Below are 27,075 nucleotides of genomic sequence, written 5' to 3'. Positions count from 1 at the left end.
ATTGGTTTGCATTCTGCCAATCAAGCAGGTGGGTGTTCTGATGGTAGGCAATGATCTCATTGGAGATAGGTGACCGGCACTGCCTCCCAGCCACGCACCTGTGCAGGGCCGTACTGATGGAACGCGCTGGAGGTTCATAGCCTAGCCCCGAATGTTGGTGGGGAGGGAGGAGAGGCGAAGAAGTGGGGGGGGGGGTGGCAGCGAGAGAGGCCACAGGGGGAGTTGGGGGCAGCCCTGTTACACAGCAGCTCACTCAACATAATGTGCTTGAATTAAAGAAATAAACTGCACACCCACACTATTATTCTAATTGTAAATTAACTTAGAATAATTACAGCAACACTGATTAATACAAAATTGGATTTTAAAAGAGGAACAATATATCCCTTAAAATCCTCTACATGAGTGGATTTAATGTTATTCCTGATATTGTTTTGGAACTGAACAAAGCAGTATAATGAAATGTCAAAGAATTAAAGATATACTGGTATGTAGCTAATATATCTCACTTTTATTCAAATATAATGGCACAAGAATAATGATTAACTTTTTAACGATATTAACGTTTGGACGTATAGGGAACAAAGTGCAATAAGTACCGAAAGACTTAGTACCAGTCTGAATGAATGAATGAATGAATGAAAACGTGTTGTAGTAAACTAAGTGCGGTAAGTAGAGTTATGAATAAATGAATAGAGATGTGAACAAAGAGCGATGAGTAGAGTTACCAGTCTAAATGAATGAATGAATCAAAATGTACTGTAGTAAACCAGGTGCGGTAAGTAGAGTTATGAATGGATAGAGAGTGACATACCAGTAGTAAACAAAGAGCGATGAGTAGAGTTACTGGTATTAATGAATGAATGAATGAATGAATGCAATTTCATTTAAGTGGGTTAATGGGAACATGACTTATTTTCTTCATTAAGCAGATATTTTATGAAAAATATATGAAATTTCAGCAAAATAAGTTTATGGGACCATGCAATTTCCTTTGTAAGAAGTTTATAATGTGATATTTACACAGTCGACTTATACACAAGATATATGGAAAATACAAGATTTTTTGGCCAAAAATAAGGGGTCAACTTATACATAAGATCGACCTATACATGAGTACATAAGGTATTTGAAGTCTTCAAAATTTTAAAAGGCTCTGCACAAATATATACAGAGGGCTGAATGTTATGTTATTTTGGCTCAGTGCAATCTTTGAGAATTTGGAGGGCTTTCTTCCAGGAGGCTCAGCAAGATTTCTTGCCATATCCTACCAAATGCACCTCATCTACTCTGCTGCATGATATCCATCACATCAAATTCTATCCCCATCTTACCATAAGCCAGTCCTAGAAGAATTTGCCACTCATCAAATATTCACCAACAAGTAGCCCTGAGATACAGCGTGGTTCAATCTGTGAGCTGGTGCCTGTTCCTGTGTGTCAGATATCTTTGCAAAAGCCTTTTGATGCTAGTTGTAGGCGACCCTGCAATGGAGCTCTGTGCTGCCTAGCAGCCTACTAGAAAGATGCCTACTGGAGAGGTGCCATGATTGTTATAAACATTTGGTAAATGCCAGACTCTAATGTCCTTAGATGAGGAGTGCATGTGACTGCTGACTGTGTCCTGAGATCCTGTTTGGTCCTAAGCAAAATAGAGATCCTTTGGAGCAAACAGCAAGCTGAAGTTGCCAAATATCTGCTCTGATTCCCATGTTGAGATTTCTTAATGTCGAGTTTGTTTGGTGTATTTGATCAGAAAGGAAGCTGAATATTAACTAGGTGAGTTAGGCTGTTAAACAAGCAAGAGTCCTGATTAATTGGCAAATTTTCACTGCCTAGCATGAAACTTGTTACTTTGCACAGCAGAGGCCTAAAAGATGGAGCGGGAAGCTCCTGACATCGAGATAGACCATGCCATAGCTCTGTCCCACTCTGCCGCAAATCTGACTATAGCCTACTCAGACTTTGATAAGATTCTCCTGGGAGGTAATGTTTTCTTCTTTGTTGGAGACCAAAACTATAGGCCATCAATATAAAATAGTCATGAAGAATCAGAGAATTCAGAAAAAAAACTTTTTAACCCAGAGAATGGCATCAATGTGGAATTTGTCATCACAGGAAGTGATTGAGAGAAACAGAATTAAGGAAAGACTGGATTCAGAATACCAAGATTAAAGGTATCAGAAAAGTTATGCTAATAAAGGTTGAGGCGGAAGTGTAGAAGGAAGCCCAAACAGAACCATTTTTAATGGCCAGTTTTGGTGCTGCGAATGTTATCTAGTTCTACGTGTATGTTGGTCTGTGGAAATGATAAAACTCTGTTGTATAGCCATTTATCTCATTATCAGATCCTTTAGACAGGATGGCTCCTGTTCATTTTCATTTTCAAACTTATACCACAAAGTAGGAGGCGCAATGCCCACTTCTTTAATTAAGTCTATTGCAGAATCACCATGATGAGGAAGAGGGCATGTGAGTCCTCGTACTGGCTACAGATACAAAGAGACAAAGGATCACATTAACATTCAAAATGTCTGTGTTAAATGAAAAACTATGGCACTCATGTCAGAAGCTAAAATGCCACAATCTTTGTTACAGAGTTAGATATAGTCTTGAAAGAAAGGTCAAACTAAAAAAGAGCTAAGCGTACTATTGGAACTATGGATGTGGTTTATCATTTCATTCCATTGTTTTAAAGATTCTAATAAGATTGAACTAAATGGTAATTGTTCTGGCTGTTAATCTGTATCCACTTCCTGTATGAAGTAAAGTACCTTCACAATCCATATCTGGCCTTGTTTTTGCAAGTGATGTATATTACAATATTGACTCCACTACAAAAGTATTTAATTGGCTGCGAAGAACTTTGGCGTGCCGATGGTCATGAAAAGCTCTATACAAATGAAAGATCATTTTACTCCCATCCAGCTTTCATAAGATTGTAGTACAAATGTAAGTGCTGACGCAAGAGGCAGAATATTTTATTTATTCATTTGTGTGTTGTGGGCATTACTGGCTGCTGATTTATTACCAATCCCTAGTTGCCCTTGAGAAGTTGGTGGTGAGCTGCCTTCTTGAACTGCTGCTGTCTACCTGCAATAGGCTGACCCACAATGCCATTTGGGAGCAAACTCCAGGATTTTGACCCAACAACAGTGAAAGAACGGCAATATATTTCCAAGTCAGGATGGTGAGTAGGTTGGAGGGGAAATTGACGGTGGCGGTGTTCCCATATCTTCTTGTCCTTCTAGATGAATGTGGTCGTAGGTTTGGAAGATGCTATCTGAGGATCTTTGGTGAATTTTTGCAGTGTATCTTGTATATTTTTCACACTGCTGCTACTGAGTGTTGGTGATGGAGGGAGTGGATGCTTGTGGATATAGTGCCTATCAAAGCAAGCTGCTTTGTCCTGGAGGATGTCAAGTTTCTTGAGTGTTGTTGGGGCTGTTCCCATCCAGGCAAATGTGAAGTACTCCATCATAACCCTGACTTGTGCCTTCTAGATGGTAGACAGTCTTTGGTGAGTCAGGAGGTGTGTTACTTGACGCAATATTCCTAGCCTCGAATCTGTTCTTATAGCCACTGTGTTTTTGTGCTGAGTTTCTGGTCAATGATAACTCCCAGGATATTGACTGTGGGGGATTTTGTTATGGCAGCACCATTGAATATCAAGGGGCGGTGGTTAGGTTGTCTCTGATTGGTGATCGTCATAGCCTGACATTTGTGTGGCATGAATGTTAATTGCCATTTGTTAGCCCATCTGATTTTGTCCAGATCTTGTTGCAAATGGACCTGAACTGCTTCAGTATCCAAGGAGTCACAAATAGTGCTGAACATTGTGGAATCATTAGTGAAGATCCCCACTTCTGACCTTATGACAGAGGGAAGGTCATTGATGAAGCAGTTGAAGGTGGTTGGACCCAGGACACTATGCTGAGGAACACGTGCAGAGATGCCTGGACTTCCAACAGTGACAACATCTTCCTATTTATATGGTATGACTTCAACAACTGAAAGTTTGCCCTCTGATACTTACTGATTCCAGTTTTGCTAGGGGTCTTTGATGCCACACTTGGTTATATGTAACCTTGAATTCGAGGCCTGTCACTATTACCTCCAGTTCCAATCACAGGGGAGACATTAATGGAATACGTTATAGTCAGATATTGGGAGTAAATATATATGTAGAAGATGCTAAGACCACATACAGGGCACTGCGGTAATTGAGAAAAGAAATAAGCAAAATTTTAAAACAACCAACAAGAAAATGCAGGTACCAATTTCTTTACAAGTCATTCTGTTATTGTGGTTCTGTTCGCAGAGCTGGGAATTTGTGTTGCAAACATTTCGTCCCCTGTCTAGGTGACATCCTCAGTGCTTGGGAGCCTCCTGTGAAGCGCTTCTGTGATGTTTCCTCCGGCATTTATAGTGATTTGTATCTGCCGCTTCCGGTTGTCAGTTCCAGCTGTCCGCTGCGGTGGCCAGTATATTGGGTCCAGGTCAATGTGTTTGTTGATAGAATCTGTGGATGAGTGCCATGCCTCTAGGAATTCCCTGGCTGTTCTCTATTTGGCTTGTCCTATAATCGTAGTGTTGTCCCAGTCGAATTCATGTTGCTTGTCATCTGCGTGTGTGGCTACTAAGGATAGCTGGTCGTGTCGTTTCGTGGCTAGTTGGTGTTCGTGTATATGGATCGTTAGCTGTCTTCCTGTTTGTCCTATGTAGTGTTTTGTGCAGTCCTTGCATGGGATTTTGTACACTACATTGGTTTTGCTCATGCTGGGTATCGGGTCCTTTGTCCTGGTGAGTTGTTGTCTGAGAGTGGCTGTTGGTTTGTGTGTTGTTATGAGTCCTAGTGGTCGCAGTAGTCTGGCTGTCAGTTCATAAATGCTCCTGATGTATGGTAGTGTGGCTAGTCCTTTGGGTTGCGGCATGTCCTCGTTCCATTGTCTTTCCCTTAGGCATCTGTTGATGAAATTGCGCGGGTATCCATTTTTGGCGAATACATTGTATAGGTGTTCTTCTTCCTCTTTTTGCAGTTCTGGTGTGCTGCAGTGCGTTGTGGCCCTTTTGAATAGTGTCTTGATGCAACTTCGTTTGTGTGTGTTGAGGTGGTTGCTTTCATAGTTCAGGACTTGGTCTGTGTGTGTGGCTTTCCTGTATACCTTTGTGGTGAATTCTCCGTTCGGTGTTCTCTGTACCATCACATCTAGGAATGGGAGTTGGTTATCCTTTTCTTCCTCTCTCGTGAATCGGATTTCTGTGAGTGTGGCGTTGATGATCCGGTGTGTGTTCTCTATTTCTGTGTTTTTAATGATTACAAAGGTGTCATCCACAGATCTGACCCAGAGTTTGGGCTGAATTTGCGGTAAGACTGTTTGTTCTAATCTTTGCATTACTGCTTCTGCTATGAGTCCAGAGATCGGTGAGCCCATGGGTGTTCCGTTGATTTGTTCGTATATCTGGTTGTTGAATGTGAAGTGTGTGTTGAGGCACAGGTCCAGTAGTTTAAGTATGCCGTCTTTGTTGATAGGTTCAATGTCCTGTTGTCTGTTCTGTATGTCCAGCAGGTTGGCTATTGTTTCTCTGGGTAGGGTTTTGTCGATAGAGGTGAACAGTGCCGTTTACAGCAGAGGTGAACTGACAGCCAGACTACTGCGACCATTAGGTCTCATAACAGCACACAAACCAACAGCCACTCTCAGACAACAACTCACCAGAACGAAGGACCCGATACCCAGCATGAGCAAAACCAATGTAGTGTACAAAATCCCATGCAAGGACTGCACAAAAACACTACATCGGACAACGAGCACCCGAGCTACAAATCTTCTCCCAACCTTTGATCATTCCGTTATAACACATGTTTTGTTAACACAAATTCACTGTAATGCGATTATCCAATTTGGAACACTGTTTCTAAAATGCGAACTTTGAAAATGTATTGGCTATAATGCGATTACATTGCCAGCACTTTTAGCGCTGTTTCTAAAGTGCCATTTTTTTATAATGCAGAGTTGCACAAGAACACAACTGTCATGTTATATAAGAACTACCTGTATCTCAAACTTCCTTGTGTGTTGAAACTTAACAGACATATATTTGTTCAATTTTAGTTTTAATGAGATGCATTGATTGAATTGCAGTAACTGGACAAGAGGATCCAATCCTTTGCTCCTGCTGTATTGTGACAGGATTTAGAATGGAAAATTATGGATTACTTTAGACATTGAAAATTACAACATTTTCACATTTAACACTGTAATATATGAATCTGAAAACAAGCAGAACTGCTGCCCATTCTTACATTTCTCTGACTCTCCCTTATTCTCTATTCTGTCTACTTTTTTTGTCACTATAGTCATTCCTGCCTTTTGTTCTGTTACAATATTCTCACATCCTACTTTATAAATCAGTCACCCACCACAACAGCCATGTAATAGCATTTTGCTGAATTCTGGTTTTTGTAATGACACATGTTCATGTGCAATAAACTACTCTCAATCCTTCCCGTTGTAATGCTTAATCTTTTTGTTGAATGTATTTTTGTCAAGATAGGAGCTATCACAGGAGTTTGGGTAAATGCACAATAGGCGAGCATGTTGTACTTAAAGTTCCATAACCTATGTTGAAATCAAGCACATACTGGTGTGTTTGATAAAACCCACATGGTGAGTTAAGTGTAATTTGTCAATGAAGGCTGCAAAAGTCCTGTGTGGTTTGAATCAATATCGTTCCTCGCATACATGGCCTCACAGACAAAGCTGCACAAATCTCAGCACAATTTGGCATTCTATTCAGAGAGACCATAATGATTGCTTGTGTGGGGAATAAAGACGTTCATACCAGAGAACTGCTTTTTAGAGGCACAAAGAGGAAAATGGAAGGCTTGTAGGTGAACAATAGTGTTCTTTTCCCTAGCACTGGAATTCCGCAGATTGAGTAAATCAGATTCATCAAAACAGCACAAAATAGAAATGTTAGTTCTGAGAAACATTATTTTACTAGTTATACCTAAGGATGCTAATATTAAGTAATATTTTAATTTATCCTCAGGATAAGAACATTGTTGGTGCAGTTAGAATTCATTATTCATACCTAATTGCCTCAAAAATATCAACGAAAGCCAAGAATTACCTCCTGGCTAAAATGCATATTGGAACACACTTACTAACATCAATATAATTAGTTCTCATCTGCCATAAAAACAATTTCCAGTCTTTAAAATGATCAGCGTAAACCTCAGCTAACGAATGGAAATATTATTTCAAAACATTGGCACAAGGATGCTAATGTTGGCACCGAAGTCCATACCTGACTACAAAAACTCCAGTTCAGTCTTTCAAGATAAGACCTTCTAATTGCATTATACTCTGCATTCACTTTTTTTAAAAGATGGACTCTGTATACTGAAAGTTCAATCAGAGGGTCAGCAGCACTGGCAGTATGGCAACCTCACCAGATGGGTTGCTCACAGGACAGCAGGTCCATTGGGACAGAGCGGAACCCCTGTGTAGGAACCCTACTCACTGCAGTGTATGCAGTCTCCAGCTCTGATGACCCCTTCCTACCAAATCCATACATGATGAGGGGCTGCAATATCAACTCTAACTGGAATCTTAACCAGTGCAATTGGTTGTCTGGCTCTGTGGAGTAGGCACTTTCCCCTGCCACCGCAGGAACTGTAAAACCTGTGCCCACACCTCCTCCCTCACCTCCATCCAAGGCCCTAAAGGAGCCTTCCACATCCATCAAAGTTTCACCTGCACATCCACCAATATCATTTATTGTATCCGTTGCTCCCGATGTGGTCTCCTCTACATTGGGGAGACTGGGCGCCTCCTAGCAGAGCGCTTTAGGGAACATCTCTGAGACACCCGCACCAATCAACCAAACCGCCCTGTGGCCCAACATTTCAACTCCCCCTCCCACTCTGCCGAGGACATGGAGGTCCTGGGCCTCCTTCACCGCCGCTCCCTCACCACCAGACGCCTGGAGGAAGAACGCCTCATCTTCCGCCTCGGAACACTTCAACCCCAGGGCATCAATGTGGACTTCAACAGCTTCCTCATTTCCCCTTCCCCCACCTCATCCTAGTTTCAAACTTCCAGCTCAGTTACTGTCTCCTTGACTTGTCCGACCTGCCTATCTTCTTTTCCACCTATCCACTCCACCCTCTCCTCCTTGACCTATCACCTTCATCTCCTCCCCGACTCACCCATTGTACTCTATGCTACTCTCTCCCCACCCCCACCCTCCTCTAGCTTATCTCTTCATGCTTCAGGCTCACTGCCTTTATTCCTGATGAAGGGCTTTTGCCCAAAACGTTGATTTCGCTGCTCGTTGGATGCTGCCTGAACTGCTGTGCTCTTCCAGCACCACTAATCCAGTATTTGGTTTTCAGCATCTGCAGTCATTGTTTTTACCTCTGTGGAGTAGGCAGCTGACCTAATCCCTAGTCTGCCCTGGAAAGTTCTGATATGGTTTCCCCACTTATACCAGTTCCTCTGCCTCCAGGTCCAGCTTCACCGGGCTGGGAAAATTCAACGCTATTTACAAATTGGTTAACAGTTTAATATACACATTATTGATGACTTAAGAGGCTTAATGTAATACATGTAGCAGCAATCTTTGTTCTTTTGTTTTTGAAGCTGAGAATACGACCCAATTGTTATTCAGGTTCAAACTTGAAAAGAAAAACTGCACTGTGATTCAGAAATATATTTCTGTATTCTACATTCTTCATTCCCCCACTGGCAATCAGCAAAGTCAAAAATCACAAGATCATAGCCATAAAATTATAAAACATAACAGCAGGAAAGAGGCTATTCTGCCATTGAGTTTTCTCCACCTTTTGAAAAGATCATGGCTGATCTGGTTGTAGGTTTAACTATCCATTCCTACCTACCTCCTGTAGATTTTGGCTCGATAGTTGATCAAATCTCTGTCTCACTCAGCATTGAACCTAAGCTACATTTACCAATTTGATTCCTTTAATCTTTATGAAGATTAGAACCGTCCATAATTATTGCAGTATCATTCATAAATCCTCATTATTTCTTGATTTATACTTTGTCCTACAAATTTGCTACAGTCAAACTGCTTCTACAGTGACTTCTTTGCCATTTCTTATCTTTACCTGAACTGATTCCACATTTGAATCCTCCAAATCAAGATCATTCCTCACAAGTGTACTAATCTCATCTTGTATTAACAGAGTTATCCCACCTTCTCCTGTCATTCCAAAATGACAAATAGTCTTGAATACGTAGATCCAGGATTGTGATCACTTTGCAGCCAAGTCTTTGTCATGTTTTTCATGCTCATTCATTTCTATTTGTGCTAGCAACAATTCACCTGGTTAAGAATGCTACAGACATTTAGAGCTTTCAGATCTGTCTTTTTACCGTTTTCCCTAATCTGACATAATTTCCTGTGCACACTTATGTTTGTAAGCTCTGTCCATTCTAGTCACACTCTGCATATTATTATCTGTATCATTATTATGCGCTATTGCCTTGTCCTTTCTCCTTAACTCTTCTAAACTCACCCCACATCATCTGATATCCCCCCTGCCACCCTACAGTAAAATTCATATTTTCCCAGTGCTGGTCCTGATGCCTCATCACTGGTAACCCATTTCTCCCACACCAATGTTGAGCCACATATTGAACTCTCTAATCTTGTTTACCCTATGCCAATTTGCTCGTGGCTGAAGAGCTTTGAGGTCAGAAGTCACGCAACACCGAGTTATAATCGAACAAGTTTATTTGAAATCACAAGGTTTCGGAGTATCAGAAGGGGCAGTGCTTAGAAAGCTTGTGATTTCAAATAAACCTGTTGGATTATAACCTGGAGTTGAGTAACTTCTGACCTTGTCCAATCCAGTCCAACACCAGCAACTCCACATCATAGAGGTTTGAGTATTGTTAAAAAATAATATATTTTTTCATCTTGCACTCAGGGCAATACTGAAGAATAGCAATTCAAATGGAAAGCTAACATTGATACTGCATGAGAAAAGAGTGTTGAAAATAACAAGCTGGTGATCATAGTGGGTCAGACAGCATCCATGGAGAGACAGCAAGCTAACGAGTGATCAGCTTTGATGAAGAGTCATCTAGGCTTGAAACATGAGCTTGCTCTCTCTCTCTATGGATGCTGGTGACCCGCTGTGATCTCAGTTGTCTTCAGTACAGATTCTAGCATCTGCAGTAAACTGCTCCTACAGAAAAAAATGGTTGGTAAGTAAATTCTGATTGGTAGAGGCATTGTCATGAAGAATGCACCAATTAATGATTATTATGAGTTAACTGACTGGTTTTGTTTTAATTTTAAACCAGGTACAGTAACTCTGATTAGTCAGGGACTTGCAGGTATGATATAAATATGATAGAAGCAGAACATTTTATCTTAATGTGGATATGAAGCAACTTTTGTATCTGTCCAGAAGATATCATCCACTCTGGAAATCCTGTTAGTGGGAATGAACTTTAGAATCTATAGCCAGATCCGGTTTGAATAACTATGTTTCCTGCATTCTTTAGTGGAGAAGCTTTCTTTTAACTTTTTCAATAACCTCATGACATTTTCTATATTGCTATTGGGTAGAATGTCACATAGGCTAATTAATTAGCTAACTGAGACCCTTTTTCCCAAAGTCTACCACAATTTGGTGGTAGTTCAGAGATTAAATGAGGGATCGCTCGAAGAGTGCAGTGAAAATACCAGATTTTCTAGTAGTCTCCTAGGAGCAGAGAACTCAGATTATCAAACGCTTTGTGCTTGATCGAAAAACAAGCACTGGGGCTGGGACTGTCCACCGAAAGCCAGCCTCCTGCCTTTATCACTAAAATTCTCCGCCCCTTATGACTTCCACCTAGAAATCTCCATCTCATCCTCAGTCATATTTGGCCCAAATATCATTGATAATCCTGGACCTCTGATTCATGTGTATTTGCTGCTTGCTGATGAACAGCTACAGCCTCTGATTGGGATTCTGTCACTAGGTCTTGAGTCTTATGGAAAGCCAGTTCATATCATTGCCTTCCTCCATGGAACTGATGGGAGTTTCCTGCCAGTTCTACAATTGATATGTGAGGCTATTGGGTGATTAAATCTTCCCAAATGCACCCTTAGCAAACTACTGCAATTCTGTAAAATGCTAACATAATACCTTCCATAATAGTCAATGAATAATATTGTGCAACATATAAAATGGAATAAGGGCTCTTGTGGTACAGTGGTAGTGCCCCACCTCTGAGCCAGGAGGTTCAAGTTTTACCTGCTAATAACATCTCTGAAAAGATTGATTAGAAAATATCTTTAAAACTGGAGTTCCATCCACTGAGTTACTCACCCAACAAATTATAGCCAGTGAATCAGAGATAAATATTTAGCTTGTCGTATTTATTTAAATACAGATTTTTTCAAAATGATAATTCCAGTAAGTTGCTAATTCTCTACATATTGAATACTTATATTTAATTGGCTATTTAATCCAGGTAACAGTGGTTCTGCCTGCCAGCTGCAGAACCAAGTGCAGTACTTACACTGACCAGTGGCGGACCTCATCCCAGATTAAGGACACAGAAGTAGAAGCCCCACTCCCAAGACTGCTGACCAATCAGACATCAGTAGCTGCAAGTAACATAAGCAGGGGAGTGGTAGTAGGTATATGCTGTTGGCAATGTCCCAATCAGTACCCCAGGAATACCACATTGCATTTTGGGGTCCCAGCACACTGAGTCCCACTCTCACTGCTAATTGAACACCAGTGATGGTACGATGAGGCCCTGAAATTAGCATTTGTTGGAACATAAATGAGAAGACAGCATCCTTCTTTCCAAATAAATGCTCCCTGCCTCCAAAGCTGCCTCAGGGAGGGGATTAAATTCCACCAATTGTATCCACCTGTTTCTATCTGCACAGGATTGCTACAAATAGAGGATATACAACAGGTAATAGAAAAGTAAAGGACAGAGTATTTTCTATTTTGAAAGCCCCAAGGACATCTCTGTATTGTGCAGGAATGAATAACTGGTAATTTTCTCCTAAACCAGCAAGTCTCACAAATAGAAGCAGGAGTAAATTATTCAGTCAGTCAAGCATGTTCTGCCATTTAATTACAACATGGTTGATCTGTTCCTAATGTTCCTTTCCAACTCTTCATAAATACTGTAAGGCCATTGACGACTTCCTAATCTAGGTGGACAATTACTGAATCAAGGCAATTCTGGAAGATCAAGACTGGAACATTTGCATTTGTTTTCACTTCTAATACTCTGGAAACCATCAGATTTTACAGATTTGTCAGTCTTAGTTTTTTTTTCATCACCAATCTTTATTAATATTAAATCTAGTTAGTTCCTTGCCTTGATTCATTTTGATTTTACTATCTCTTCCTCCATTATGAAAAGCAGCAGGATTTTAAGATTTCTGTTGGGGTGAGGGAAGCGGAATGGGATTCAAAGGAAGCATTAAATGGCTAATTAGCAGCAGGAAGGCAGTGGCTTTTGTTCTCTGGTGTCTGGGGTTAGGAAAGCAGGGAGAAGAAGGGTCAGGTCTCGGCCTTAAACTGGCAAAGTGGTCTTGGCCATCAGCTTAAAGCCCCTTGCATTTTCACATTTATTACATTAACTTTAGAAAAAAGTTTAATATTAGTTACTCTTTTTCATCAGTGGATTCTGTTGCTATACACAATAGTTGGGTTTGCAGTCCTTTCTCTGTGTATTTGAATGACTTCCTCCAGCTTGGTGCAAATTGCTCTATGTGTAAATTTTATGCAACCCCTGAAAAGTTGAATGAACAATGTAAAGTTGAAGCCAATTGTTTCTTTAAGAAGCTCAGTTACGTAATTTGATTTTCATATTGTGCAGCAAGCATTCACTTGCTCCCATAATATCAGGGACTGGCAATAATGATGTTGGATTGCTGACCAGACAGTAACATGCTGTATTTTACATAATGAACAGAGTGACTGTATAAACCGGCTATATGTAATTATTCAACAACTCACCATTCTTTTATTTTCAATTATGGTTATCATCTGTCCTTGTTTTTAAGAGGACCATACCCCATACTTGGTCACTGTCTTTCCTTAAATATACTTGCAGGAAACCTAAATACCATCCTTGCTAATTTCCAACTTTTTTTTCTCCTGCAGTCCTTTTTGTCAGCTTTCTTTGCTGGTCTTGATATCTTTCTCAGTTTGCCACTATTTTATGCATTTGTATAGGCTCATTTTGTTTGGCTTTGGACAATTTCCTTCTACTAATAAGGGTACTTAATTATACAAAGGATTTTTCAGGCATATGTACAGATTTTGCATTTTAAGAAATACTTCGTTGAACTAAACTCCCAATTTTCATTTGTGGTTTTTAAATCATTTATGATACACAATTTACTATGGTTAGCAGCTGCCTCATTCCTTCAAATTCAACCTTTAATATCTTGAATTGCAATTCCTATCTCCCTCTCAAGCCTAATATTGAATTAAGTTAGGTTATGGACATTGTCAGATTACAATATTGTTGACTCATTAATTCTCAATGCATCTAGTTTGGTCTGTCCTACTGTTGGTTCAAGAATGTACTGTGTCCAAACAATGTCAAATGGAAACATCAGGTGCCTTTTGGACTTAAGCTTCTTTCAGTCTACGTAAAAATGATACTTTCCATTATAATCAATTTATTTTTGAATTAAGTTTTTTTTCTGTTATAGCAAAATCAGAATATAATTGTTAAAGTTGATATGCTTGTCTGTGCAAGGATAAATACTTCTGTTGTTGGGTCTCAGACTTGATTACTAGGTTTTAGAAGGCTTTCAATTTGACAGATGCTACCAGTAGGTCTAAAATTATTACTTCTACAAACTTGTAGGACAGGAGTAATAAGGAAAATAAACTTTTCAATGAAAATATCAAATTTTCATTTATAGCCTAGTTTTGTGTTTATAGCTATCCCTGCAATGCAGCAACATTAGAACCGAATTAACAATTGAATTATTTTATAGTGTGGTTTCTAGGATTGCCAATTGTATTGAATGTGTAACTGAGAGAAAATCTGAGTGGATCTGGTTCCCAATTTCCATACATATGCTGCCTGAAATTAATATTAGGTTGTATAGGAGCAATTTGTCCTTTAAGATTTAAGTGGGAAATCAGTAGAATTAGAAGACCAGTACATTTTCTTAGGTGCTGGTAAGATTATAAAGTACTTTCAAAAAGGCATATACATACTTCCAATCATAAGTGATTTATGCTAGGAGGTGTGAATTTTTCAACAAAAAAATGTACAGGTATAAAGTTAGCAATAACTTGTGTTTAGCTGTACAAGACATCGGAAGGGCCACATTTGGAATATCACATACAGTTCTGGTTACCCTGCTACAGGAAGGATGTTATTAAACTGGAAAGAGTGCAAAAAAAGATTTGCAAGAATGTTACCAATGTCTTAGTTATAAGGAGAGGCTGGATACGCTGCAACATTTTTCCCTGGAGTGTAGGAAGCTGTGGTCTTATAGAGATTTATAAAATCATGAGCGGCATATATAAGGTGAATAGTCAAGGTCTTTTCCCAAGGTAGGGGAGTCCAAAATGAGAAGTCCTAGATTTAAGGTGAGAGGGGCAACATTTTCACACACAGTGTAGTGCATATATGGAACAAGCTACCCAAGGATATGGTAGAGACTGGTACAGTTACAACATTTGAAAGGCATTTGAACAGGTACATGGATAGGAAAGGTTTAGAGGGATATGGGCCAAACACAAGCAAATGGGACTAGTTATCTTTAGGAAACCTGCTCAGCTTGGGTGAGTTGGACAAAGGGCCTTTTTTTCCCTGCTGTATGACTATGACTGTAATTATTCCTTTGAATTTTACTCAAAGCATTTCATAGTAGCATTCCAAAAAACAATAATGATCTTGAATTTAATAAGGTAAGATTTAAGGAAGAAACTGAAGTGGTGAAAGATGCTGGCGATTCCAAAGTTTGGGGCCAAGGCAAATGAAAGTGCCGCCACCATACAGCAATTAAAATCAGGGAGACACAACACACTGCAATTAGAGGAACCTAGCATTTCAGATGATTGAGAAGCAGAAGGAGATTAGAGATGGGGACAGGTCATGGAAGGGTTTTAATACAAAGATAAGAATTTTAAAATCTGTTGTTGCTTGACTGGGAACCAATATAGATCAACAAATCCAAAGATGATAAGTGAATGGCACTTGGTGAGAGTTAGGGCACAGGTAGCAGAATTTTAGATGACTCAAGTTTATGGAGGGTTGAGTGTCAGAAATCATACAGTTACATGTTGGAATTTTCAAGTTTTAACAGCAGATGAATTGAGACTGGGTAAAGTCATGCAATATTCTGGAGATGGCAATAGGCAATCTTAGTGATTAGGTACAAAAATGAGGCCTGAGGTTATTTTCCCTACGAAGTCTCATACCCTGTGTACTCCAACTTGCCCAGAATCCAGTTTAACTCCCCATATTTAATTACTACTTTCTTGCAATTAACTGAGTGAAATTCTCCGTCCTTGTATTTTCTTGTCTCGTCAACATTTCTTAACATTGCCCTTGTTTAGTTTTAAGATCCTAAGTTTTATATTGTCACCATTTTAAAACCAGATCCCAGCTAACTGACTCTAATTTCCATGAATGTATGGGTCTGTGCTGGATATTCTCTCAGTTGAGTGGCTCTGTTCATTCTCCAAATGGATCTTACTTGCACTCCAGTCAGGAGACCATCCTTAATACCGAGTTAAACAACCACCATGACATAGGGATCATAAAACTGATTCTCAATTTTAATTTGGAATAGGGCAATGGGGGTTTGAAACAGGCAATGAACTGTCTGGATTACAAACCTGAAACCCAGAAGATTTAAGCAATTTGGCCTGATTTAAATGCCTATGAGAAAGTGAGGACTGCAGATGCTGGAGATCAGAGTCGAAAAGTGTGGCGCTGGAAAAGCACAGTGGGTCTGATTCTTGCACCCAAGTGTCCCATTTCTTCCATACTAAGTCCTTAAATGGTTTATTGATGCTAACATGGCTGCACCATGCTTGTAAGGCCTTCAGGATTCATTGCAATGTCAGTATTGTTAGCTTGAAGTTCACTGATAACATTTTTCACTCAGTGATTTGAACATATCCCAAACTAGTAAATTCTTTTCCTTTTTAAGTCCACCTGATTGCACATTTCAGACCTCCCTAATCCAAGTCTTGCAGCAACCTTCATCCATCCACCCTCTTTTGTGGACGAGGACAACAATGCTTTTCAGAAATTTCTGTTTGGGCAGAGTTTTCCACTTAAAAATCACCATAGGCTTTAACTTTATTCCATCTGCCATACAACCAAGTACCAACAATGAATCGGCTCCTTTCATGGCCACTAATCTTAAGCGAAACTGTTTTTGCTCCAATCTTCTCCACAGTTCTGTTCCCTAGCATATCAAAGTTCATTGGGGCTTCGTCCATGTTGCCGATGCATGAGAGCCTGTACCCATTTTCTTCTGACTTCCGATTACAAAGCAATGGAACCCAATTAACATGTCATTAAGTTCTGCTGGTAGACGTTGAGCAATCTTGGTTTTCTGTCTAAGCACTACCTTTTCATAAAACCTACTGCATCATTCAGCATTGGCTTTGAAATCACTGAATCCATCTTTTTTTGCTTCGTTTTCGGTGCGTATTCTTATATATTATTGAGTCACTATGCTTCTGTTCTGATGGCACTGAATTACCCAGTCAGCAATCTTTTCTTCTAGTTGTGGCCACTTGTTCAGCTTTCCTCAGTTGGCATACTTCTATTTTGGCATAGCCTTTAACTGCGTAGCTTTTTCCCTCCAATCTCAGAAAGACAGAACTCCCTTGCAGCTATGCTATTGTTGTTTTTCTCTGCAACTTCAATAACTTTTAGTTGAAACTGTGCTGCATACTTGTTTCTTTGTGATGCCATTTTGTCAGAAAAATTTGGAGGAGTTTTACTCCAAATTCAGAGCACAATTGTATGTGACGCCTACTTATAAGAAACTGAGACAACAGCAGGAAGGCAAGGTTGAGGGCTGCCATAAGGTACCATAGATATTTGTATGTGTAGGTCAAATATACTTACTTATGTAATATTTACATACATATATACAGAATGCAGTATAATCTTGATTATCTGAACAAGACGGGCAGCGAGTATTTTGTTCGGATAACTCATTGTTTGGATAACTGATCTGATTGTAAACTCGTGGTAATTTACGAGCGCCGGTTATTCAAACATGCCTCGATTATCAGGCAATACACGCCAGAATTGTCGTTTAACTGATAACTGATCTGATCATAAACAAGCAGAAATTTGGGTGCCGGTTATCGAACATGCCTCAGTTATCCAGCAATGCATGCCATAATGCTGTTTAACTGATAAGTGAATGCTGAGTTGCCTAATGCCATTTTTATGGGACCTTGAGATCTTGTTCAGATAATCTGAAAGTCGGAAATTGATGTACAGATAATTGAAGTTGTACTGTATGTATGATTTAATGATTTGAAAATCACATTGCGCAAATATATACTGGCACGTGTAACATGGGATGACCCAGGTATTGCATTTGAATCAAAACTGTGCAACTCATGCCCTTTAAGGCTGCATATTTGGTCAGCCAGAGACCCGTCAAAAACTAGGGTCAACTTATACATGAGGTATACGAAAAATACCAGAACTTTTGGCCAAAATAAGGGGTCTACTTATACGTGAGATCAATCTATACACGAGTACATATTGAGAAGATTAAGAAGTTTCTTCTATTATGCTAATAAAAAGGCTATGGTGTAAATCTACATTTTGCTGATTATGTCTGAGTTGCACTGAGTTTTTCTGTCTTGTCATATCTGACTAAACCTGCCTCATTCACTACCTACCGTGCCACCATGCTAGATGTCATGTCCGTTTTGAGCCTCATCTTACCACGTGCCATTCCCGGGACAACTTTCCACTCAGCAAATATCCTGGTATCTACTGTATTCCCTTGTGCCCGCACCATCATTGAAAGCCCTGAGCTACACTGGCCAAGCACTGTCAGTCTGGAGCTGCCCTGCATGGTTCCAGATATTTGCCTTGGACATGTAACCAAAGGATGCCATGCTTCGTGGGCAGGAACCTGAAGGTGGTGAAGATGCTAGATCAGGTGGTGAAGATGCAGGATTTCATCCTCCCCCAGGACCAATGGGGGTACATGACCATGCCATGCCACCCAGGTTAAAAAAATTCAGCCATCCAAATGAATGCCCAGGATTGTAGGAAGAAGGTCAATGAACTCTTCCATTACACTAGTGTAGGTGCCACTATCTTATCTCTTACATTCGCTCCATCTCTGCTCTTATAGCTACCTCCCACCAACACTTATGTTCTCACTATTGCCTGCAAAATCTTCCCACACTTGTTCCCATCCACCCTAAGCTTTGACATCGTTAACCCTGAATGCCCTCTGCATTGCCTACTCACTTGCTTGGGACACCTTATCACCTGCACACACTTTTATCTCCCGTAATACCTGCGCCTCTCTCATTCCAGGAGAAAATACCCCACAATAGGGCAGAAAGATTGAAGGTGGGGTGGACTGCCTGACATTCAACTCCTCACCACTTATGTGGCGATCATAGTAACTCCACATTGACTTGCTGTGTTAACATCCCTGACTGAAGGCTTAAGTGAGTTAGTACTATGATAGCAAGCAAAGAGCAATAAAATCCATATTGCACAATTAGTTGTTGGTGCAGCATTAAAGTAAAGAGCATTCTGTAAGTGCATCAAAGCTGTGTCATGAGGGTTCTTAGAGGCAGGGGCATATCAAATGTCATTTGTTTTGTAGGTGTGCGGTGCATGTGGCAGGTGCCCATGCAATGTGCCCTGAGATGTTCATGCTTGGTGTCCAACATGGATGTCCTTTTGAGTTGACAGCAATCTTAATTTGTCAGGTACTTGTTATGATTTCCACATCAAGTTTTTGCAACATATAGATTGTTTAGCACATTTGATAAGATAGAAAGCTGAGGCAAGTTGAGCCGTTAACAGGGTGTTTACCAAGACATAATCTCTTTAATTGGTAACTTGCTGTTGCAAAATGAGAAACTCACCACGCCGCTTGTTAAAAACATAAAAAAGAGTGAGACGCTCCTGATGCCGAGATGGGCCTCGCCAGATTTCGCATCTAATTCTGCCACAAATCCTGTTAGAGCCCATGTCACTCAGACCCTGGTAAGATTCTGCCCAATATGATTGCGATTATGCAAACTAATCTCAATGGAAACCTAATGTTAACCTAATAAGCACAATTAAAATTGCCCCAAATGGGTTTTTGTGGTGCAGTGATATTGTCCTTGCCTCTGGTCCAGAAGATTTGGGTTCAAGTCCTAACTGCTCATTCACTTAAGCCTTCAGTCAGGGATGCCAGCACAGCAAGTCAATATTAAGCTCTCATTTCCAGAGAGTTGGATACTGATAATCATAATATCTCTGAACAAATTGATTTTAAAATTATGTACCACAGTACGTGAATCCTCATCATTGTTTTGAATTAACTTTTAAGATAATTTATTTGTCTTGTGTTTTTATATGAATGGTCATGTCACACATCCCAAGTTTTCATAACTTTTCAGTCATTTACAAATTGAGATTTGAATTATTTTGGATATTTTTAAAGTGATAATTTAAAGGATGTTATTGTAAATTGAACAAACGGTCCTTAAAGGCATTGCTGTTGATATTGCTGAAAGAATCATAGGATCCCTACAGTGTGGAAGCGGGCCATTTGGCCTATTGAGTCCCCACCGACTCTCGAGAGCATCCCACCCAGACCTTCCATCATATTTCCATCACCCAGTCCTTCCAAAACCATTTGCACCTCAGGGCAGAACAGTAAGATAAGATTTGTGGAGGTTTCATGATATGTTCTGAAATGTCTTTAACACCTCTGTGAAATTACATTATTTTGTGCATCTTCAAATTTTTATAACTAATAAACAAAAATGTTCAAAGAAAGTTTTTTAAAAATGGCTTCAGGAAATTGCATTTTAATTTCTGAAGACTTAAGGACAATCTTGGAGGATTGGCAATCAATCCAACATGTTAATTTTAAAACATAGTCTTGTTTTGAAAACCTAACAAGTTTCACCCACAAAAATGTGAATGATATATTTGTATCTTATGCTGTTTAATGCAGCCATTTTTCTAACACCAGTCTTTTCTCTGGCCATCCCTTTTCCATGTCAATATTATTGCCTTTTGTTAAGCCACTATGCACCAGCATTCTTTTACCAATACCCTCTGCCTTTTCCCTGCTACCAGTAACATCTGTAAAACCTTTCCCCACAACTGTGCCTTCATTCTAATCTATCCATTAATCTCCATTTACCATATGTCCTTCCTCCTTACTGTAATTGCTCATGAGATATATGTGAGAAGAACTGTACAGCTAAAATGTTTGGAATTATCCTGACCTTTTAGCTGAGGATGTAGATACAATTAACTTGGAAGAAAGGAAACACCTAATGTATTACGGTTATGTTTCTTTTCTTTTAGTTTTGTTACATCATTAATAAACAAAATAAATTGCCTTGTGGTATGGACACTGATATCGTGGGTTAAAAGGTGAAAGTGGGTACTGCAGATGCTGGAGATCAGAGCCAAGAGTGTGGTGCTGGAAAAGCACAGTAGGTCAGGCAGTATCAGAGAAGCAGGAAAATCGATGTTTCAGGCAAAAGCCCTTCATCAGGAATTAGCTTTTGCCCAAAACATCGATTTTCCTGCTTCTCTGATTCTGCCTGACTTGCTGTGCTTTTCCAGCACCACACTCATGACACTGATATAGTGGGTTAGGGAGTCTCCTTCAGTGTGGACATTTCTATTATTCTATCATGGGATCATAACTGCAATAAATCAGTGTCATGTATCTGGTTAGCCACAAAGGTTGAAAAATATCATGCACTGACTATCTTTCATTCCCTCAATTTCTTTTTCTACTATGTATCTTCCCAGTTCTCTTTGATTTAATAGCATTATCTTCCTCCACTACATTGCCAGCTCTGTACTAAATATCACACTCTACAAAAGTAATTAGTAAAACTAGTACTGGAGATTTTCTGTGTATGGAGAGCTATTAACAAAAACACATATGGAACTGCACATTGGTACACTTGGCATGTTGCCAAAACGCAAAGATTAAACTTTAACAGATATATGTAACCAGTTGAACTACAATCATTTGGTGATTTCTGACAGCTTTTGCATTAAATGATCATTTGTTGTTCACGATACAAATTACATGGACAAAGTACCATCAAGGGCTTCAATACTCATCAAATAACTCTTGATTTATGTAAGTTGGGACTGCCACGTACAGCAGCATTTGGTTACCAGGCTTTAAGAGCTGATTAGCTGGTTGCTGGGAAATGAGAGATAGTCACTATACTGCTCTGAGAAACTGGCACTATAGCAACCAGAGACTTTGGAAAAGCCATGGCTAAGCAAATGGCTTGGTGGTGGTGGGTGGGGGGTGGAAAGAATTGGAAGGAGACAGGGACAAGAAATCATCTGTATATATACATACATTCTGTAAAACAGTCTTGGCCTCCAATGGTTATTGTAGCAAATTGATCATAGTTTAATCCCTCACAAAACCTCATGCATTTCAGTAACCATAGCAATAGTTACAGCAATGTGTTGTACTAAAGCTCAGCTGACTCAGTTATCTCTGTTCATCTGGCAAATAGAGCATGAAATATTTGATAAAAAAACTAAGTGTGCAAATTAACACTTTAGCTGAAAGCTAAGGTGTTGTACCTCTGGCTTTGAATCAATCATTCTGGACAAAAAAATTAATTCAAAATAACTTCATAGAATAATCTTTCTTTTATGCAATAATGTTTCAAGGTGTGTAGCAATGGCACACACCTGAAAGAGAAAAATTGTACTCTAAATATTCTGGAAACAATTAAAATATATAATAATTCATTAACTTAAAATGTCTAACTTCAAATATTGTCTTTTAGTGCATTATTTGTTAAGGTGCTGCAGTGAAGTTCATGATAATTTTGTTTTTGCACATGCAGAACTCAGGCGTTTATTACAAGTAGAATAACAACAGATATGAGGCTTCAGGGTTCAAGTGAAGTTCAGGGAATGTCAGGCTTTTTTCAGCAAAACACAGTCTCAAATGTGCAGCTTTTATTCCTTCAACTTTAAGCCAATAATTTTGAAATACAAAACCTTAACTAAACTGCATCCTGTCCATTTAAAACACAGTCTTTTGATCATGCTTGTTTGCAGAAGTAGTAAGAATTGAGTATATGGTTGAAGCAATGTGATTGGTTGAAAGCTGCATATTTTGACTATCCTCAGGATGTTTGAGGAAACTATCAGAAGAAACTTCAGACATCCCCTTCAGTATTGTGACAACTGAGCCCTCATTGCTGTTGTTGGACAAAGGCAGCAACTGATTCTAATACTTAAAAAGTATGACAGCTTACACAGTAGCTTAAACTACAAATTAATCATAATAGACATCTATCTAAAGTAAGACAGAGAAATTAATCCTTAATTTTTGGTCCATTCCAGAAAGCAGTATAATTATCAAACTAACATTAAAATTATAAACAGTTACAAAAATTGTACATAATGGAGCAGACCACAGGAATTACTTGTGATGGTTATCAAATGAAAGATCTAGAAAAAACACCCACCCAGAAAAAAAAGGGCATTTACTTACTGTCTGATTATCTTCATATAGTTTCAGGTCATATCCACTCAGCTCCACGCAGAAAATTATTGCTGTAACCCCTTCAAAACAGTGAATCCATTTCTTCCGTTCAGACCGCTGTCCTCCTACATCCACCATTTTAAATGTCAGCTCCTTAAAAGTAAACTTGTTTTCCACTATGCCAGTGGTCATATCTCTTGACCGCAGAATGTCCTCTACTGTTGGGATGTAGTCGGATGCTGCAATTCTGTCAAGGTCATTCAGGTAGTAGGCTGCATTGTCTTCCAAGTGGTACTCGTTGGACCGGCAAAAGCACTCCTGGACACCTGGGTCACCCCATAGGCGCTTCATTACCCCTAACAGTTCTGGTGTGATCTCCCCTTTGCTTTCAGCAGGTCCAGTCAGGGCAAAGAGCTGAACAGCATCATAGGCTCTGTCAGGATTGTGGAATTCTATTTTGAGGGTAGCTAGTGCGCGGATGATACGTGTGAGAGAGTCGATAGCATTGTAGATAATGAGGGGCTTGTATTCCTTGCATGCCTCCAAGTTGAACCCGCCACTGTGGATAATTTTCATCTGTTTCACAATGGTGCTCTTGCCAGAGTTGCTGGTCCCCAGCAGCAGGAGTTTGATCTCGCGACGCTGGCGCTGACTTTCTGAGCGCAGGTGCCGATCAATCCGCCTTGAGCGCCGAGCTGCCTCCTTCTCTTCAGAGCTTTGACGACATCCCATGTTCCTTCCGTTGCAGTTGCCTGTACTTCTCGAAAGCAACTGTGATTGCTGCAGTAGGCTTTTGTCAGGTGTGCTGTGTACTTCACACAAAAGTAAAAGCTGTGCCAGATGATCAAACAGGTAAGTACCAATTCAGTCAATCCCAGCAGGGGTGAGCGAAGAAGTGCAGCATCCACTGATAGGTCCTCAATTCAGCAGATGTCATGGCATTCCCCTCCTTTATACAAGAAAGATGGCTCATTCCTGTTGATGGAATACTTTTCCCTTTTCTGAAATGCAGTTTGTGTCTTTAAATTTCTGTTCCACCCCGACATCATTATTTAGTATCCATCCTTTTTAGAGATGATAGATATATTTAGGTGATCACAGTTCCCACTTACTTATCTCTGTCTCTTTCTTGGATTTCGTGTTAAGTGTACAGAAGAAATGCACAGTTCTTTGCTTCTGTTACTTCAAACCTGAACAGTGTGTATAACCATCAGTGACCAATTTATCTGCCAAACAAAGCAAAGTGAATCATTAGGACTGCTTTTCCTGTAGGTGATGAACTGACATGGTGACTATTTGAAAGAGAACAATAGGCTGTAAATTATTTACGTGCTTTATTAATCCCACAATAGAAAGCTGGTGAATTTTTAAATTGTATAAGTGATCTATTCTTGCAAATTCCATGGCTTCAAAAAGTACCTTTTTGTGTTCAGCTGAGACTGCTTCCTTTAATTGATACATTACTGAATTGCTTGATATAGTTACCTCTAAGATTGGATGCACTATATGAATTACAGCTGTGAATGTGGGTCTGTATCCAAGTTACACATGTTGTATTGAGTGAGTCACTTATATAGACACTGACCCATTATGAACTGAACAAGCCTGATTTTGAGCTTCACTGCTAGTGACTGAATTAAAAGTCTTTACAATGTTATGACATTACAGGAATGGGTTGTCAAGTATATTCAAGGCTGAGAGGGTTGATTTTAACCAGGTTTCAGGTGGTGAGGAGTGTGAAGAGGTCAAGTTCAAACTCAAACCATTGATTGCAGTTTAATGTCTGGATCAAAATGTTCAATGCCAGGTTATTTTAGCAGCTCAGCCTCAGAAACATGCTGCGACTAGTTGCCTGTTCAAAGTAGATAGAACACAGCAATGCATTACTAGGCTGCTTAGAGATCCAGAGTAAGTGAGGACTGGAGAGTCAGAGTCGAAAAGTGTGGCACTGGAAAAGCACAGCAAGTCAGGAAGCATCTGAGGAGCAGAGAGAGTCGACATTTCGGACATAAATCCTGATGAATGGCTTATGCCCAAACCGTTGACCCTCCTGCTTCTCGGATGCTGCCTGACCTGCTGTGCTTTTCAGCGCCACACCTTTCGATTCTCCTTAGAGATCCAGTCTAGAGCAGTTCTCCAGCAAGCAGGTAAATCATGGATGATGCGCATGAGAGAGTTGATAACATTATAGGTAGTGGAAGTAATTTGTGAAGAGAGGGAGTGTTTAAGCCAACAGAAACCACAGATATGAGGTCTGGAGAATGCCCTAAGCCCCACTGAGGAAGATTTGACTTCCCCACAGAGGGGTGCTTCTGTCTACAGACCTGATTTAGCATGGTGCGAAACCTACTGTGGTTCCTCCACTCATACCTCAATTAAAATGTAACCAGATCCTGTTGAAATAGTAGGACCCTATTTGCACATGTTCACAATGTTTCTGCCTTTATTAAGCAACTGTCTCAGTTCCCACAGAATCTGTGCATCAAAATGGGCAATGCCAGGTAGAGGTTAGGTTCCGAGCAGATAAGGAACGGACTTATTTTTGTTGAGAGTGTAGGGTAAAAACCAAGCCATCATCTATAATTCTTAGATCACCATATAGTGATATTATGAATATAAATGATTGTATGATATTAAAATTTAAATGAAATGTGTTTTCAACAACAAATCTTAATGTTCATCTAGGATATCAAATAATACTTTTAAAAAAGCACGACATTTCTTCAATGTATTTAACCATTCCCTGCTTTAATTCTGATCTATCTATAAAAAGGATTTTGTTCCTTCTTTCTGAAGTGAAAAATCGCAGAATTTCATTTGCTGTGGTCATGTCATAAGCAAGACAGCGATCAATATTGATGAACAATCAGCATTCACTATCACATATCAATGGGGGAAATCTCTGAGATCTGGCATGTGAAGTTTAAAAAGACACAATTTTTAGACAAATACAATTTTTTTTTCTGTAAAAATACTACTGTTGTGGAGGATGTTTGATATCTTTCACCCACTCATGATCTTGCAGTAACTCATTTGAATTTAATAATACTCTCTCTTTTGAAATTGCTTTTTTTTAACCACATTGTGCATTTTCATGGGTTTATTTATTTTGATACAGAGCAGATGGTTCAACTGTTTTAATCCCCATTATAAAAGCTATTTGGTTGATTTGTTAAGGTAAGCAAAGAAAAACGAAAACACAACTATTGTCATATGTTCTATTCATGGAACAAGTTCAAATTGTACGCATAGTTTCCTGTATAAATAAAATTGCTCTCCCCTCAAAAAGTGATTGAACATTCAAATAATAATCTCGGGCTCAAATTTGACAAGTCATTTGGCTGGCCTGGACTCGAAGCCCACATATAAAACACATCCATTAGCCAAGTATTAGTTAATTGTCGGCTCTTATTAAGTGATTCTCCCTACTGATTTGGGTACATCAGGAGCAGTGAAGTAGAGAGTTAACAACATAACAAGGAAAATTACTGGTGCATAAAGTTTTCAGTGTAAGGATTAGCTACTTGCAGCACCAGTCATGAACAGAAATGCTTGCAGCCAAAGTGATAAGCTTGACTTCAGACATTGAACAAAATGGCAACTGATCAAATTGTACATTGTCCCATCATTGCTGTCTCTAGAGAACAGGGTTTAGCACCAAACTGATGATTCATCAAAATTAATTTCAATGCACATTACTTTGTGTTTGTGCATCTCTCTTTTTTTAATCTGATGGAAATTTTCAGTTGGTTAGATAGGGAGACCAAATCAAACTCCATAGCTGAACTCAAAACTAATGATTTTTTATTTTTTTAAAACAAAATCCCTCAATTGATACATTGTTTAAAAACTCTCAAACCATAATTATGATAAAGTTTGGGAGAAGATTTGCAGCTCGGGTGCTCGTTGTTGTGGTTCTGTTCGCCGAGCTGGGAATTTGTCTTGCAAACGTTTCGTCCCCTGTCTAGGTGGCATCCTCAGTGCTTGGGAGCCTCCTGTGAAGCGCTTCTGTGCTGTTTCCTCCGGCATTTATAGTGGTCTGTCTCTGCCGTTTCCGGTTGTCAGTTCCAGCTGTCCGCTGTAGCGGCCGGTATATTGGGTTCAGGTCGATGTGTTTGTTGATAGAATCTGTGGATGAGTGCCATGCCTCTAGGAATTCCCTGGCTGTTCTCTGTTTGGCTTGCCCTATACAAGGTATTCGCCAAAAACGGATACCCTCGCAATTTCATCAACAGATGCCTAAGGGAGAGACAACGGAACGAGGACATGCCGCAACCCAAAGGACTAGCCACACTACCATACATCAGGAGCATTTCTGAACTGACAG

General features: G+C 39.7%; 2 protein-coding genes across 2 annotated transcripts in view; one reads left to right on the top strand and one right to left on the bottom strand.

Annotated features, from left to right (window-relative positions):
- rsph14 (radial spoke head 14 homolog) overlaps positions 1–27,075 on the top strand; it is a 671,774-nt gene that overhangs the window by 267,591 nt on the left and 377,108 nt on the right. The gene's annotated exons all lie outside the window — the stretch shown is intronic.
- Positions 1–27,075, bottom strand: part of gnaz (guanine nucleotide binding protein (G protein), alpha z polypeptide) — a 263,435-nt gene that overhangs the window by 152,029 nt on the left and 84,331 nt on the right. The window contains exon 2 of the mRNA XM_072587097.1: positions 22,758–23,974. Coding sequence (XP_072443198.1) covers positions 22,758–23,480 — 723 coding nt within the window. The 5' untranslated portion in view covers positions 23,481–23,974. The remainder of the gene's footprint in view (positions 1–22,757; positions 23,975–27,075) is intronic.

This window comes from Chiloscyllium punctatum, chromosome 17 (genome assembly GCF_047496795.1).
Source record: "Chiloscyllium punctatum isolate Juve2018m chromosome 17, sChiPun1.3, whole genome shotgun sequence".
Lineage (NCBI taxonomy): Eukaryota > Metazoa > Chordata > Chondrichthyes > Orectolobiformes > Hemiscylliidae > Chiloscyllium > Chiloscyllium punctatum.
The sequence above is the reverse complement of the archived record's forward strand: the minus strand, read 5'-3'. Positions and strand labels throughout refer to the sequence as shown.